Consider the following 17600-nt stretch of genomic DNA (forward strand, 5'->3'; position numbering starts at 1 on the left):
GTATCACTCTGCAGGGGGTGAGGTCATAGCTCCCTTCTGTCTGTATCACTCTGCAGGGGGCGGGGTCATAGCTTCCTTCTGTCCGTATCACTCTGCAGGGGGCGGGGTCATAGCTCCCTTCTGTCTGTATCACTCTGCAGGGGGTGGGGTCATAGCTCCCTTCTGTCTGTATCACTCTGCAGGGGGCGGGGTCATAGCTCCCTTCTGTCTGTATCACTCTGCAGGGGGTGAGGTCATAGCTCCCTTCTATCTGTATCACTCTGCAGGGGGTAGGGTCATAGCTCCCTTCTGTCTGTATCTCTCTGCAGGGGGTGAGGTCATAGCTCCCTTCTGTCTGTATCACTCTGCAAGGGGCGGGGTCATAGCTCCCTTCTATCTGTATCACTCTGCAGGGGGTGGGGTCATAGCTACCTTCTGTCTGTATCACTCTGCAGGGGGTGGGGTCATAGCTCCCTTCTGTCTGTATCACTCTGCAGGGGGTGAGGTCATAGCTCCCTTCTGTCTGTATCACTCTGCAGGGGGTGGGGTCATAGCTCCCTTCTGTCTGTATCACTCTGCAGGGGGTGAGGTCATAGCTCCCTTCTGTCTGTATCACTCTGCAGGGGGTGAGGTCATAGCTCCCTTCTATCTGTATCACTCTGCAGGGGGCGGGGTCATAGCTCCCTTCTGTCTGTATCACTCTGCAGTGGGTGGGATCATAGCTCCCTTCTGTCTGTATCACTCTGCAGGGGGTGGGGTCATAGCTCCCTTCTGTCTGTATCACTCTGCAGGGGGTGGGGTCATAGCTCCCTCCTATCTGTATCACTCTGCAGGGGGTGGGGTCATAGCTCCCTTCTGTCTGTATCACTCTGCAGGGGGTGAGGTCATAGCTCCCTTCTGTCTGTATCACTCTGCAGGTGGTGAGGTCATAGCTCCCTTCTGTCTGTATCACTCTGCAGGGGGTGGGGTCATAGCTCCCTTCTATATGTATCACTCTGCAGGGGGTGGGGTCATAGCTCCCTTCTGTCTGTATCACTCTGCAGGGGGTGAGGTCATAGCTCCCTTTTGTCTGTATCACTCTGCAGGGGGTGGGGTCATCGCTCCCTTCTATCTGTATCACTCTGCAGGGGGTGGGGTCATAGCTCCCTTCTGTCTGTATCACTCTGCAGGGGGTGAGGTCATAGCTCCCTTCTGTCTGTATCACTCTGCAGGTGGTGGGGTCATAGCTCCCTTCTGTCTGTATCACTCTGCAGGTGGTGAGGTCATAGCTCCCTTCTGTCTGTATCACTCTGCAGGTGGTGAGGTCATAGCTCCCTTCTGTCTGTATCACTCTGCAGGGGGTGAGGTCATAGCTCCCTTCTGTCTGTATCACTCTGCAGGGGGTGAGGTCACAGCTCCCTTCTGTCTGTATCACTCTGCAGGGGGTGGGGTCATAGCTCCCTTCTGTCTGTATCACTCTGCAGGGGGTGGGGTCATAGCTCCCTTCTGTCTGTATCACTCTGCAGGGGGCGGGGTCATAGCTCCCTTCTATCTGTATCACTCTGCAGGGGGCGGGGTCATAGCTCCCTTCTGTCTGTATCACTCTGCAGGGGGTGGGGTCATAGCTCCCTTCTGTCTGTATCACTCTGCAGGGGGTGAGGTCATAGCTCCCTTCTGTCTGTATCACTCTGCAGGGGGCGGGGTCATAGCTTCCTTCTGTCTGTATCACTCTGCAGGGGGCGGGGTCATAGCTCCCTTCTATCTGTATCACTCTGCAGGGGGTGAGGTCATAGCTCCCTTCTGTCTGTATCACTCTGCAGGGGGTGAGGTCATAGCTCCCTTCTGTCTGTATCACTCTGCAGGGGGCGGGGTCATAGCTCCCTTCTATCTGTATCACTCTGCAGGGGGTGAGGTCATAGCTCCCTTCTGTCTGTATCACTCTGCAGGGGGTGAGGTCATAGCTCCCTTCTGTCTGTATCACTCTGCAGGGGGCGGGGTCATAGCTCCCTTCTGTCTGTATCACTCTGCAGGGGGTGAGGTCATAGCTCCCTTCTGTCTGTATCACTCTGCAGGGGGTGAGGTCATAGCTCCCTTCTGTCCGTATCACTCTGCAGGGGGTGAGGTCATAGCTCCCTTCTGTCTGTATCACTCTGCAGGGGGTGGGGTCATAGCTCCCTTCTATCTGTATCACTCTGCAGGGGGTGGGGTCATAGCTCCCTTCTGTCTGTATCACTCTGCAGGGGGTGAGGTCATAGCTCCCTTCTGTCTGTATCACTCTGCAGGGGGTGAGGTCATAGCTCCCTTCTGTCTGTATCACTCTGCAGGGGGTGAGGTCATAGCTCCCTTCTGTCCGTATCACTCTGCAGGGGGTGAGGTCATAGCTCCCTTCTGTCTGTATCACTCTGCAGGGGGTGGGGTCATAGCTCCCTTCTGTCCGTATCACTCTGCAGGGGGTGAGGTCATAGCTCCCTTCTGTCTGTATCACTCTGCAGGGGGTGGGGTCATAGCTCCCTTCTGTCCGTATCACTCTGCAGGGGGTGAGGTCATAGCTCCCTTCTGTCTGTATCACTCTGCAGGGGGTGGGGTCATAGCTCCCTTCTGTCCGTATCACTCTGCAGGGGGTGAGGTCATAGCTCCCTTCTGTCTGTATCACTCTGCAGGGGGCGGGGTCATAGCTCCCTTCTGTCCGTATCACTCTGCAGGGGGTGGGGTCATAGCTCCCTTCTGTCTGTATCACTCTGCAGGGGGTGGGGTCATAGCTCCCTTCTGTCCGTATCACTCTGCAGGGGGTGAGGTCATAGCTCCCTTCTGTCTGTATCACTCTGCAGGGGGTGGGGTCATAGCTCCCTTCTGTCTGTATCACTCTGCAGGGGGTGGGGTCATAGCTCCCTTCTGTCTGTATCACTCTGCAGGGGGTGGGGTCATAGCTCCCTTCTATCTGTATCACTCTGCAGGGGGTGAGGTCATAGCTCCCTTCTGTCTGTATCACTCTGCAGGGCGTGAGGTCATAGCTCCCTTCTGTCTGTATCACTCTGCAGGGGGCGGGGTCATAGCTCCCTTCTATCTGTATCACTCTGCAGGGGGCGGGGTCATAGCTCCCTTCTGTCTGTATCACTCTGCAGGGGGTGGGGTCATAGCTCCCTTCTGTCTGTATCACTCTGCAGGGGGTGAGGTCATAGCTCCCTTCTGTCTGTATCACTCTGCAGGGGGCGGGGTCATAGCTTCCTTCTGTCTGTATCACTCTGCAGGGGGCGGGGTCATAGCTCCCTTCTGTCTGTATCACTCTGCAGGGGGTGAGGTCATAGCTCCCTTCTGTCTGTATAACTCTGCAGGGGGTGAGGTCATAGCTCCCTTCTGTCTGTATAACTCTGCAGGGGGTGAGGTCATAGCTTCCTTCTGTCTGTATCACTCTGCAGGGGGTGGGGTCATAGCTCCCTTCTGTCTGTATCACTCTGCAGGGGGTGAGGTCAAAGCTCCCTTCTGTCTGTATCACTCTGCAGGGGGTGGGGTCATAGCTCCCTTCTGTCTGTATCACTCTGCAGGGGGTGAGGTCATAGCTCCCTTCTGTCTGTATCACTCTGCAGGGGGTGAGGTCATAGCTCCCTTCTGTCTGTATCACTCTGCAGGGGGTGGGGTCATAGCTCCCTTCTGTCTGTATCACTCTGCAGGGGGTGAGGTCATAGCTCCCTTCTATCTGTATCACTCTGCAGGGGGTGAGGTCATAGCTCCCTTCTGTCTGTATCACTCTGCAGGGGGTGAGGTCATAGCTCCCTTCTGTCTGTATCACTCTGCAGGGGGCGGGGTCATAGCTCCCTTCTGTCTGTATCACTCTGCAGGGGGTGAGGTCATAGCTCCCTTCTGTCTGTATCACTCTGCAGGGGGTGAGGTCATAGCTCCCTTCTGTCTGTATCACTCTGCAGGGGGCGGGGTCATAGCTTCCTTCTGTCCGTATCACTCTGCAGGGGGCGGGGTCATAGCTCCCTTCTGTCTGTATCACTCTGCAGGGGGTGGGGTCATAGCTCCCTTCTGTCTGTATCACTCTGCAGGGGGCGGGGTCATAGCTCCCTTCTGTCTGTATCACTCTGCAGGGGGTGAGGTCATAGCTCCCTTCTATCTGTATCACTCTGCAGGGGGTAGGGTCATAGCTCCCTTCTGTCTGTATCTCTCTGCAGGGGGTGAGGTCATAGCTCCCTTCTGTCTGTATCACTCTGCAGGGGGCGGGGTCATAGCTCCCTTCTATCTGTATCACTCTGCAGGGGGTGGGGTCATAGCTACCTTCTGTCTGTATCACTCTGCAGGGGGTGGGGTCATAGCTCCCTTCTGTCTGTATCACTCTGCAGGGGGTGAGGTCATAGCTCCCTTCTGTCTGTATCACTCTGCAGGGGGTGGGGTCATAGCTCCCTTCTGTCTGTATCACTCTGCAGGGGGTGAGGTCATAGCTCCCTTCTGTCTGTATCACTCTGCAGGGGGTGGGGTCATAGCTCCCTTCTATCTGTATCACTCTGCAGGGGGCGGGGTCATAGCTCCCTTCTGTCTGTATCACTCTGCAGTGGGTGGGATCATAGCTCCCTTCTGTCTGTATCATTCTGCAGGGGGTGGGGTCATAGCTCCCTTCTGTCTGTATCACTCTGCAGGGGGTGGGGTCATAGCTCCCTCCTATCTGTATCACTCTGCAGGGGGTGGGGTCATAGCTCCCTTCTGTCTGTATCACTCTGCAGGGGGTGAGGTCATAGCTCCCTTCTGTCTGTATCACTCTGCAGGTGGTGAGGTCATAGCTCCCTTCTGTCTGTATCACTCTGCAGGGGGTGGGGTCATAGCTCCCTTCTATATGTATCACTCTGCAGGGGGTGGGGTCATAGCTCCCTTCTGTCTGTATCACTCTGCAGGGGGTGAGGTCATAGCTCCCTTTTGTCTGTATCACTCTGCAGGGGGTGGGGTCATCGCTCCCTTCTATCTGTATCACTCTGCAGGGGGTGGGGTCATAGCTCCCTTCTGTCTGTATCACTCTGCAGGGGGTGAGGTCATAGCTCCCTTCTGTCTGTATCACTCTGCAGGTGGTGGGGTCATAGCTCCCTTCTGTCTGTATCACTCTGCAGGTGGTGAGGTCATAGCTCCCTTCTGTCTGTATCACTCTGCAGGTGGTGAGGTCATAGCTCCCTTCTGTCTGTATCACTCTGCAGGGGGTGAGGTCATAGCTCCCTTCTGTCTGTATCACTCTGCAGGGGGTGAGGTCATAGCTCCCTTCTATCTGTATCACTCTGCAGGGGGTGAGGTCATAGCTCCCTTCTATCTGTATCACTCTGCAGGGGGTGGGGTCATAGCTCCCTTCTATCTGTATCACTCTGCAGGGGGTGAGGTCATAGCTCCCTTCTGTCTGTATCACTCTGCAGGGGGCAGGGTCATAGCTCCCTTCTGTCTGTATCACTCTGCAGGGGGTGGGGTCATAGCTCCCTTCTGTCTGTATCACTCTGCAGGGGGCAGGGTCATAGCTCCCTTCTGTCTGTATCACTCTGCAGGGGGTGGGGTCATAGCTCCCTTCTATCTGTATCACTCTGCAGGGGGTGAGGTCATAGCTCCCTTCTATCTGTATCACTCTGCAGGGGGTGGGGTCATAGCTCCCTTCTATCTGTATCACTCTGCAGGGGGTGAGGTGATAGCTCCCTTCTGTCTGTATCACTCTGCAGGGGGTGGGGTCATAGCTCCCTTCTGTCTGTATCACTCTGCAGGGGGTGGGGTCATAGCTCCCTTCTGTCTGTATCACTCTGCAGGGGGTGAGGTCATAGCTCCCTTCTGTCTGTATCACTCTGCAGGGGGCGGGGTCATAGCTCCCTTCTATCTGTATCACTCTGCAGGGGGTGAGGTCATAGCTCCCTTCTGTCTGTATCACTCTGCAGGGGGTGAGGTCATAGCTCCCTTCTGTCTGTATCTCTCTGCAGGGGGTGGGGTCATAGCTCCCTTCTATCTGTATCACTCTGCAGGGGGTGGGGTCATAGCTCTCTTCTGTCTGTATCACTCTGCAGGGGGTGAGGTCATAGCTCTCTTCTGTCTGTATCACTCTGCAGGGGGTGAGGTCATAGCTCCCTTCTATCTGTATCACTCTGCAGGGGGTGAGGTCATAGCTCCCTTCTGTCTGTATCACTCTGCAGGGGGTGGGGTCATAGCTCCCTTCTGTCTGTATCACTCTGCAGGGGGTGAGGTCATAGCTCCCTTCTGTCTGTATCACTCTGCAGGGGGTGAGGTCATAGCTCCCTTCTATCTGTATCACTCTGCAGGGGGTGAGGTCATAGCTCCCTTCTGTCTGTATCACTCTGCAGGGGGTGGGGTCATAGCTCCCTTCTGTCTGTATCACTCTGCAGGGGGCGGGGTCATAGCTCCCTTCTGTCTGTATCACTCTGCAGGGGGTGAGGTCATAGCTCCCTTCTGTCTGTATCACTCTGCAGGGGGTGGGGTCATAGCTCCCTTCTGTCTGTATCACTCTGCAGGGGGCGAGGTCATAGCTCTCTTCTGTCTGTATCACTCTGCAGGGGGCGGGGTCATAGCTCTCTTCTGTCTGTATCACTCTGCAGGGGGCGGGGTCATAGCTCCCTTCTGTCTGTATCACTCTGCAGGGGGCGGGGTCATAGCTCTCTTCTGTCTGTATCACTCTGCAGGGGGCGGGGTCATAGCTCTCTTCTGTCTGTATCACTCTGCAGGGGGCGGGGTCATAGCTCTCTTCTGTCTGTATCACTCTGCAGGGGGCGGGGTCATAGCTCTCTTCTGTCTGTATCACTCTGCAGGGGGTGGGGTCATAGCTCCCTTCTGTCTGTATCACTCTGCAGGGGGCGGGGTCATAGCTCTCTTCTGTCTGTATCACTCTGCAGGGGGCGGGGTCATAGCTCTCTTCTGTCTGTATCACTCTGCAGGGGGTGGGGTCATAGCTCCCTTCTGTCTGTATCACTCTGCAGGGGGTGAGGTCATAGCTCCCTTCTGTCTGTATCACTCTGCAGGGGGTGGGGTCATAGCTCCCTTCTGTCTGTATCACTCTGCAGGGGGTGGGGTCATAGCTCCCTTCTGTCTGTATCACTCTGCAGGGGGTGAGGTGATAGCTCCCTTCTGTCTGTATCACTCTGCAGGGGGTGAGGTCGTAGCTCCCTTCTATCTGTATCACTCTGCAGGGGGCGGGGTCATAGCTCTCTTCTGTCTGTATCACTCTGCAGGGGGTGGGGTCATAGCTCCCTTCTGTCTGTATCACTCTGCAGGGGGTGAGGTCATAGCTCCCTTCTGTCTGTATCACTCTGCAGGGGGTGGGGTCATAGCTCCCTTCTGTCTGTATCACTCTGCAGGGGGTGGGGTCATAGCTCCCTTCTGTCTGTATCACTCTGCAGGGGGTGAGGTGATAGCTCCCTTCTGTCTGTATCACTCTGCAGGGGGTGAGGTCGTAGCTCCCTTCTATCTGTATCACTCTGCAGGGGGTGGGGTCATAGCTCTCTTCTGTCTGTATCACTCTGCAGGGGGTGGGGTCATAGCTCCCTTCTGTCTGTATCACTCTGCAGGGGGCGGGGTCATAGCTCTCTTCTGTCTGTATCACTCTGCAGGGGGTGAGGTCATAGCTCCCTTCTATCTGTATCACTCTGCAGGGGGTGAGGTCATAGCTCCCTTCTGTCTGTATCACTCTGCAGGGGGTGAGGTCATAGCTCCCTTCTATCTGTATCACTCTGCAGGGGGTGAGGTCATAGCTCCCTTCTATCTGTATCACTCTGCAGGGGGCGGGGTCATAGCTCTCTTCTGTCTGTATCACTCTGCAGGGGGTGAGGTCATAGCTCCCTTCTATGTGTATCTCTCTGCAGGGGGTGAGGTCATAGCTCCCTTCTATCTGTATCACTCTGCAGGGGGTGAGGTCATAGCTCCCTTCTGTCTGTATCTCTCTGCAGGGGGTGAGGTCATAGCTCCCTTCTGTCTGTATCACTCTGCAGGGGGCGGGGTCATAGCTCCCTTCTATCTGTATCACTCTGCAGGGGGCGGGGTCATAGCTCCCTTCTGTCTGTATCACTCTGCAGGGGGTGGGGTCATAGCTCCCTTCTATCTGTATCACTCTGCAGGGGGTGGGGTTATAGCTCCCTTCTGTCTGTATCACTCTGCAGGGGGCGGGGTTATAGCTCCCTTCTGTCTGTATCACTCTGCAGGGGGCGGGGTTATAGCACCCTTCTGTCTGTATCACTCTGCAGGGGGCGGGGTCATAGCTCCCTTCTGTCTGTATCACTCTGCAGGGGGCGGGGTCATAGCTCCCTTCTGTCTGTATCACTCTGCAGGGGGTGGGGTTATAGCTCCCTTCTATCTGTATCACTCTGCAGGGGGTGAGGTCATAGCTCCCTTCTGTCTGTATCACTCTGCAGGGGGTGGGGTCATAGCTCCCTTCTGTCTGTATCACTCTGCAGGGGGTGGGGTTATAGCTCCCTTCTATCTGTATCACTCTGCAGGGGGCGGGGTCATAGCTCCCTTCTGTCTGTATCACTCTGCAGGGGGCGGGGTCATAGCTCCCTTCTGTCTGTATCACTCTGCAGGGGGTGAGGTCATAGCTCCCTTCTGTCTGTATCACTCTGCAGGGGGTGGGGTCATAGCTCCCTTCTGTCTGTATCACTCTGCAGGGGGTGGGGTCATAGCTCCCTTCTGTCTGTATCACTCTGCAGGGGGTGGGGTTATAGCTCCCTTCTGTCTGTATCACTCTGCAGGGGGTGGGGTTATAGCTCCCTTCTGTCTGTATCACTCTGCAGGGGGTGGGGTTATAGCTCCCTTCTGTCTGTATCACTCTGCAGGGGGCGGGGTCATAGCTCCCTTCTGTCTGTATCACTCTGCAGGGGGCGGGGTCATAGCTCCCTTCTGTCTGTATCACTCTGCAGGGGGTGAGGTCATAGCTCCCTTCTGTCTGTATCACTCTGCAGGGGGTGAGGTCACAGCTCCCTTCTGTCTGTATCACTCTGCAGGGGGTGGGGTTATAGCTCCCTTCTGTCTGTATCACTCTGCAGGGGGTGAGGTCATAGCTCCCTTCTGTCTGTATCACTCTGCAGGGGGTGGGGTCATAGCTCCCTTCTGTCTGTATCACTCTGCAGGGGGTGGGGTCATAGCTCCCTTCTGTCTGTATCACTCTGCAGGGGGTGGGGTCATAGCTCCCTTCTATCTGTATCACTCTGCAGGGGGTGAGGTCATAGCTCCCTTCTATCTGTATCACTCTGCAGGGGGCGGGGTCATAGCTCCCTTCTGTCTGTATCACTCTGCAGGGGGCGGGGTCATAGCTCCCTTCTGTCTGTATCACTCTGCAGGGGGTGAGGTCATAGCTCTCTTCTGTCTGTATCACTCTGCAGGGGGTGAGGTCATAGCTCCCTTCTGTCTGTATCACTCTGCAGGGGGTGAGGTCATAGCTCCCTTCTGTCTGTATCTCTCTGCAGGGGGTGGGGTCATAGCTCCCTTCTGTCTGTATCTCTCTGCAGGGGGTGGGGTCATAGCTCCCTTCTGTCTGTATCACTCTGCAGGGGGTGAGGTCATAGCTCCCTTCTGTCTGTATCTCTCTGCAGGGGGTGAGGTCATAGCTCCCTTCTGTCTGTATCACTCTGCAGGGGGTGAGGTCATAGCTCCCTTCTGTCTGTATCACTCTGCAGGGGGTGGGGTTATAGCTCCCTTCTGTCTGTATCACTCTGCAGGGGGTGGGGTTATAGCTCCCTTCTGTCTGTATCACTCTGCAGGGGGTGGGGTTATAGCTCCCTTCTGTCTGTATCACTCTGCAGGGGGCGGGGTCATAGCTCCCTTCTGTCTGTATCACTCTGCAGGGGGCGGGGTCATAGCTCCCTTCTGTCTGTATCACTCTGCAGGGGGTGAGGTCATAGCTCCCTTCTGTCTGTATCACTCTGCAGGGGGTGAGGTCACAGCTCCCTTCTGTCTGTATCACTCTGCAGGGGGTGGGGTTATAGCTCCCTTCTGTCTGTATCACTCTGCAGGGGGTGAGGTCATAGCTCCCTTCTGTCTGTATCACTCTGCAGGGGGTGGGGTCATAGCTCCCTTCTGTCTGTATCACTCTGCAGGGGGTGAGGTCACAGCTCCCTTCTGTCTGTATCACTCTGCAGGGGGTGGGGTCATAGCTCCCTTCTGTCTGTATCACTCTGCAGGGGGTGGGGTCATAGCTCCCTTCTATCTGTATCACTCTGCAGGGGGTGGGGTCATAGCTTCCTTCTATCTGTATCACTCTGCAGGGGGTGAGGTCACAGCTCCCCTCTGTCTGTATCACTCTGCAGGGGGTGGGGTTATAGCTCCCTTCTGTCTGTATCACTCTGCAGGGGGTGAGGTCATAGCTCCCTTCTGTCTGTATCTCTCTGCAGGGGGCGGGGTCATAGCTCCCTTCTGTCTGTATCACTCTGCAGAGGGTGAGGTCACAGCTCCCTTCTGTCTGTATCACTCTGCAGGGGGTGGGGTCATAGCTCCCTTCTGTCTGTATCACTCTGCAGGGGGTGGGGTTATAGCTCCCTTCTGTCTGTATCACTCTGCAGGGGGCGGGGTCATAGCTCCCTTCTGTCTGTATCACTCTGCAGGGGGTGAGGTCATAGCTCTCTTCTGTCTGTATCACTCTGCAGGGGGTGAGGTCATAGCTCTCTTCTGTCTGTATCACTCTGCAGGGGGTGAGGTCATAGCTCCCTTCTGTCTGTATCTCTCTGCAGGGGGCGGGGTCATAGCTCCCTTCTGTCTGTATCACTCTGCAGGGGGTGAGGTCACAGCTCCCTTCTGTCTGTATCACTCTGCAGGGGGTGAGGTCATAGCTCCCTTCTATCTGTATCTCTCTGCAGGGGGTGGGGTCATAGCTCCCTTCTGTCTGTATCACTCTGCAGGGGGTGAGGTCACAGCTCCCTTCTGTCTGTATCACTCTGCAGGGGGTGAGGTCATAGCTCCCTTCTGTCTGTATCACTCTGCAGGGGGCGAGGTCATAGCTCCCTTCTATCTGTATCACTCTGCAGGGGGCGGGGTCATAGCTCCCTTCTGTCTGTATCACTCTGCAGGGGGTGAGGTCATAGCTCTCTTCTGTCTGTATCACTCTGCAGGGGGTGAGGTCATAGCTCTCTTCTGTCTGTATCACTCTGCAGGGGGTGAGGTCATAGCTCCCTTCTGTCTGTATCACTCTGCAGGGGGTGGGGTCATAGCTCCCTTCTGTCTGTATCACTCTGCAGGGGGTGAGGTCATAGCTCCCTTCTGTCTGTATCTCTCTGCAGGGGGCGGGGTCTTAGCTCCCTTCTGTCTGTATCTCTCTGCAGGGGGCGGGGTCATAGCTCCCTTCTATCTGTATCACTCTGCAGGGGGTGGGGTCATAGCTCCCTTCTGTCTGTATCTCTCTGCAGGGGGTGGGGTCATAGCTCCCTTCTGTCTGTATCTCTCTGCAGGGGGCGAGGTCATAGCTCCCTTCTGTCTGTATCTCTCTGCAGGGGGTGGGGTCATAGCTCCCTTCTGTCTGTATCTCTCTGCAGGGGGCGAGGTCATAGCTCCCTTCTATCTGTATCACTCTGCAGGGGGTGGGGTCATAGCTCCCTTCTGTCTGTATCTCTCTGCAGGGGGCGAGGTCATAGCTCCCTTCTATCTGTATCACTCTGCAGGGGGTGGGGTCATAGCTCCCTTCTGTCTGTATCACTCTGCAGGGGGTGAGGTCATAGCTCCCTTCTATCTGTATCACTCTGCAGGGGGTGGGGTCATAGCTCCCTTCTATCTGTATCACTCTGCAGGGGGTGAGGTCATAGCTCCCTTCTATCTGTATCACTCTGCAGGGGGTGGGGTCATAGCTCCCTTCTGTCTGTATCACTCTGCAGGGGGCGGGGTCATAGCTCCCTTCTGTCTGTATCTCTCTGCAGGGGGTGGGGTCATAGCTCCCTTCTGTCTGTATCTCTCTGCAGGGGGCGAGGTCATAGCTCCCTTCTATCTGTATCACTCTGCAGGGGGCGGGGTCATAGCTCCCTTCTGTCTGTATCACTCTGCAGGGGGTGAGGTCATAGCTCCCTTCTGTCTGTATCTCTCTGCAGGGGGTGGGGTCATAGCTCCCTTCTGTCTGTATCACTCTGCAGGGGGTGGGGTCATAGCTCCCTTCTGTCTGTATTTCTCTGCAGGGGGCGAGGTCATAGCTCCCTTCTGTCTGTATCACTCTGCAGGGGGTGGGGTCATAGCTCCCTTCTGTCTGTATCACTCTGCAGGGGGTGGGGTCATAGCTCCCTTCTGTCTGTATCACTCTGCAGGGGGTGGGGTCATAGCTCCCTTCTATCTGTATCACTCTGCAGGGGGCGGGGTCATAGCTCCCTTCTGTCTGTATCACTCTGCAGGGGGTGGGGTCATAGCTCCCTTCTGTCTGTATCACTCTGCAGGGGGTGAGGTCATAGCTCCCTTCTGTCTGTATCTCTCTGCAGGGGGTGAGGTCATAGCTCCCTTCTGTCTGTATCACTCTGCAGGGGTGAGGTCATAGCTCCCTTCTATCTGTATCTCTCTGCAGGGGGTGGGGTCATAGCTCCCTTCTGTCTGTATCACTCTGCAGGGGGTGGGGTCATAGCTCCCTTCTATCTGTATCACTCTGCAGGGGGTGAGGTCATAGCTCCCTTCTATCTGTATCACTCTGCAGGGGGGGGGTCATAGCTCCCTTCTATCTGTATCACTCTGCAGGGGGTGAGGTCATAGCTCCCTTCTATCTGTATCACTCTGCAGGGGGTGGGGTCATAGCTCCCCTCTATCTGTATCACTCTGCAGGGGGTGGGGTCATAGCTCCCTTCTGTCTGTATCACTCTGCAGGGGGTGAGGTCATAGCTCCCTTCTGTCTGTATCACTCTGCAGGGGGTGGGGTCATAGCTCCCTTCTGTCTGTATCACTCTGCAGGGGGTGGGGTCATAGCTCCCTTCTGTCTGTATCTCTCTGCAGGGGGTGAGGTCATAGCTCCCTTCTGTCTGTATCACTCTGCAGGGGGCGGGGTCATAGCTCCCTTCTGTCTGTATCACTCTGCAGGGGGTGGGGTCATAGCTCCCTTCTATCTGTATCACTCTGCAGGGGGTGAGGTCATAGCTCCCTTCTATCTGTATCACTCTGCAGGGGGTGAGGTCATAGCTCCCTTCTGTCTGTATCACTCTGCAGGGGGTGGGGTCATAGCTCCCTTCTGTCTGTATCTCTCTGCAGGGGGCGAGGTCATAGCTCCCTTCTGTCTGTATCACTGTGCAGGGGGTGGGGTCATAGCTCCCTCCTATCTGTATCACTCTGCAGGGGGTGAGGTCACAGCTCCCTTCTGTCTGTATCACTCTGCAGGGGGTGAGGTCATAGCTCCCTTCTGTCTGTATCACTCTGCAGGGGGTGGGGTCATAGCTCCCTTCTATCTGTATCACTCTGCAGGGGGCGGGGTCATAGCTCCCTTCTGTCTGTATCACTCTGCAGGGGGTGGGGTCATAGCTCCCTTCTGTCTGTATCACTCTGCAGGGGGTGGGGTCATAGCTCCCTTCTGTCTGTATCACTCTGCAGGGGGCGAGGTCATAGCTCCCTTCTGTCTGTATCACTCTGCAGGGGGTGAGGTCACAGCTCCCTTCTGTCTGTATCACTCTGCAGGGGGTGAGGTCATAGCTCCCTTCTGTCTGTATCACTCTGCAGGGGGTGGGGTCATAGCTCCCTTCTGTCTGTATCACTCTGCAGGGGGCGAGGTCATAGCTCCCTTCTGTCTGTATCACTCTGCAGGGGGTGGGGTCATAGCTCCCTTCTGTCTGTATCACTCTGCAGGGGGTGGGGTCATAGCTCCCTTCTGTCTGTATCTCTCTGCAGGGGGCGAGGTCATAGCTCCCTTCTGTCTGTATCACTCTGCAGGTGTACTTTTTTTTCTGATATATCTGTATGTTTGCAGATTATTTCTATGCGGCTCCCTCCAGCGGCTCTGATAAGCTTTGTTCTGCACTGATAGCGCTGTTCATCCTCCTCCTACTCCTGGCTGGATCTGGGACTTACCTAATACTGCCAATGTTCAGGAAGAGAGAGGTAAGGACAGCACAAGAGAGAAACTGCACAGTACCACTCCTCCTGTCCTGTATATATACACTGTACAGTACCACTCCTCCTGTCCTGTATATATACACTGTACAGTACCTCTCCTCCTGTCCTGTATATATACACTGCACAGTACCACTCCTCCTGTCCTGTATATATACACTGTACAGTACCACTCCTCCTGTCCTGTATATATACACTGCACAGTACCACTCCTCCTGTCCTGTATATATACACTGCACAGTACCACTCCTCCTGTCCTGTATATATACACTGCACAGTACCACTCCTCCTGTCCTGTATATATACACTGCACAGTACCACTCCTCCTGTCCTGTATATATACACTGCACAGTACCACTCCTCCAGTCCTGTATATATACACTGCACAGTACCACTCCTCCAGTCCTGTATATATACACTGCACAGTACCACTCCTTCTGTCCTGTATATATACACTGCACAGTACCACTCCTCCAGTCCTGTATATATACACTGCACAGTACCACTCCTCCAGTCCTGTATATATACACTGCACAGTACCACTCCTCCTGTCCTGTATATATACACTGCACAGTACCACTCCTCCAGTCCTGTATATATACACTGCACAGTACCACTCCTCCAGTCCTGTATATATACACTGCACAGTACCACTCCTCCTGTCCTGTATATATACACTGCACAGTACCACTCCTCCAGTCCTGTATATATACACTGCACAGTACCACTCCTCCAGTCCTGTATATATACACTGTACAGTACCACTCCTCCTGTCCTGTATATATACACTGCACAGTACCACTCCTCCTGTCCTGTATATATACACTGCACAGTACCACTCCTCCAGTCCTGTATATATACACTGCACAGTACCACTCCTCCAGTCCTGTATATATACACTGCACAGTACCACTCCTCCAGTCCTGTATATATACACTGCACAGTACCACTCCTCCTGTATATATACACTGCACAGTACCACTCCTCCTGTCCTGTATATATACACTGCACAGTACCACTCCTCCTGTATATATACACTGCACAGTACCCCTCCTCCAGTCCTGTATATATACACTGCACAGTACCACTCCTCCTGTATATATACACTGCACAGTACCACTCCTCCTGTCCTGTATATATACACTGCACAGTACCCCTCCTCCTGTCCTGTATATATACACTACACAGTACCACTCCTCCTCTCCTGTATATATACACTGCACAGTACCACTCCTCCTGTCCTGTATATATACACTGCACAGTACCCCTCCTCCTGTCCTGTATATATACACTGCACAGCACCACTCCTCCTGTCCTGTATATATACACTGCACAGTACCACTCCTCCTGTCCTGTATATATACACTGCACAGTACCACTCCTCCTGTCCTGTATATATACACTGCACAGTACCACTCCTCCTGTCCTGTATATATACACTGCACAGTACCACTTCTCCTGTCCTGTATATATACACTGCACAGTACCACTCCTCCTGTCCTGTATATATACACTGCACAGTACCACTCCTCCAGTCCTGTATATATACACTGCACAGTACCACTCCTTCTGTCCTGTATATATACACTGCACAGTACCACTCCTCCAGTCCTGTATATATACACTGCACAGTACCACTCCTCCAGTCCTGTATATATACACTGCACAGTACCACTCCTCCTGTCCTGTATATATACACTGCACAGTACCACTCCTCCAGTCCTGTATATATACACTGCACAGTACCACTCCTCCAGTCCTGTATATATACACTGCACAGTACCACTCCTCCTGTCCTGTATATATACACTGCACAGTACCACTCCTCCAGTCCTGTATATATACACTGCACAGTACCACTCCTCCAGTCCTGTATATATACACTGTACAGTACCACTCCTCCTGTCCTGTATATATACACTGCACAGTACCACTCCTCCTGTCCTGTATATATACACTGCACAGTACCACTCCTCCAGTCCTGTATATATACACTGCACAGTACCACTCCTCCAGTCCTGTATATATACACTGCACAGTACCACTCCTCCTGTCCTGTATATATACACTGTACAGTACCACTCCTCCTGTCCTGTATATATACACTGCACAGTACCACTCCTCCTGTCCTGTATATATACACTGCACAGTACCACTCCTCCTGTCCTGTATATATACACTGCACAGTACCACTCCTCCTGTATATATACACTGCACAGTACCACTCCTCCTGTCCTGTATATATACACTGCACAGTACCACTCCTCCTGTATATATACACTGCACAGTACCACTCCTCCTGTATATATACACTGCACAGTACCACTCCTCCTGTCCTGTATATATACACTGCACAGTACCACTCCTCCAGTCCTGTATATATAAACTGCACAGTACCACTCCTCCTGTATATATACACTGCACAGTACCACTCCTCCTGTCCTGTATATATACACTGCACAGTACCACTCCTCCTGTCCTGTATATACACACTGCACAGTACCCCTCCTCCAGTCCTGTATATATACACTGCACAGTACCACTCCTCCAGTCCTGTATATATAAACTGCACAGTACCACTCCTCCTGTATATATACACTGCACAGTACCACTCCTCCTGTCCTGTATATATACACTGCACAGTACCACTCCTCCTGTCCTGTATATACACACTGCACAGTACCCCTCCTCCAGTCCTGTATATATACACTGCACAGTACCACTCCTCCTGTATATATACACTGCACAGTACCACTCCTCCTGTCCTGTATATATACACTGCACAGTACCCCTCCTCCTGTCCTGTATATATACACTACACAGTACCACTCCTCCTCTCCGGTATATATACACTGCACAGTACCACTCCTCCTGTCCTGTATATATACACTGCACAGTACCCCTCCTCCTGTCCTGTATATATACACTGCACAGTACCACTCCTCCAGTCCTGTATATATACACTGCACAGTACCACTCCTCCTGTCCTGTATATATACACTGCACAGTACCACTCCTCCTGTCCTGTATATATACACTGCACAGTACCACTCCTCCTGTCCTGTATATATACACTGCACAGTACCACTCCTCCTGTCCTGTATATATACACTGCACAGTACCACTCCTCCTGTCCTGTATATATACACTGCACAGTACCACTCCTCCTGTCCTGTATATATACACTGCACAGTACCACTCCTCCTGTCCTGTATATATACACTGCACAGTACCACTTCTCCTGTCCTGTATATATACACTGCACAGTACCACTTCTCCTGTCCTGTATATATACACTGCACAGTACCACTTCTCCTGTCCTGTATATATACACTGCACAGTACCACTTCTCCTGTATATATACACTGCACAGTACCACTTCTCCTGTATATATACACTGCACAGTACCACTCCTCCTGTCCTGTATATATACACTGCACAGTACCACTTCTCCTGTATATATACAGTACATGACAGAACAATAATACATTACAGGACACCGAACATAAGAACAAAACAAGACGACAAATCACAGAAAATAGAAACAAAATAAATCCCCCCAGGAATATATATATATATACAAGAAATAACTATTATAAAACCTATAAAACCCCCGGCCCAGCTTCATTCAT

At 53.5% G+C, this 17600-nt stretch overlaps 1 protein-coding gene across 1 annotated transcript in view; it reads left to right on the plus strand.

Moving 5' to 3' along the window:
* Window positions 1-17600, plus strand: part of LOC141165464 (uncharacterized) — a 231350-nt gene that overhangs the window by 130802 nt on the left and 82948 nt on the right. The window contains exon 3 of the mRNA XM_073651060.1: window positions 13826-13956. Within this exon, the coding sequence (XP_073507161.1) occupies window positions 13826-13956 (131 nt within the window). The remainder of the gene's footprint in view (window positions 1-13825; window positions 13957-17600) is intronic.

The sequence above is a fragment of the Phyllobates terribilis genome, unplaced genomic scaffold (genome assembly GCF_046119375.1).
Source record: "Phyllobates terribilis strain yellow unplaced genomic scaffold, ASM4611937v1 Scaffold_11__3_contigs__length_659146591, whole genome shotgun sequence".
Taxonomy (NCBI): domain Eukaryota; kingdom Metazoa; phylum Chordata; class Amphibia; order Anura; family Dendrobatidae; genus Phyllobates; species Phyllobates terribilis.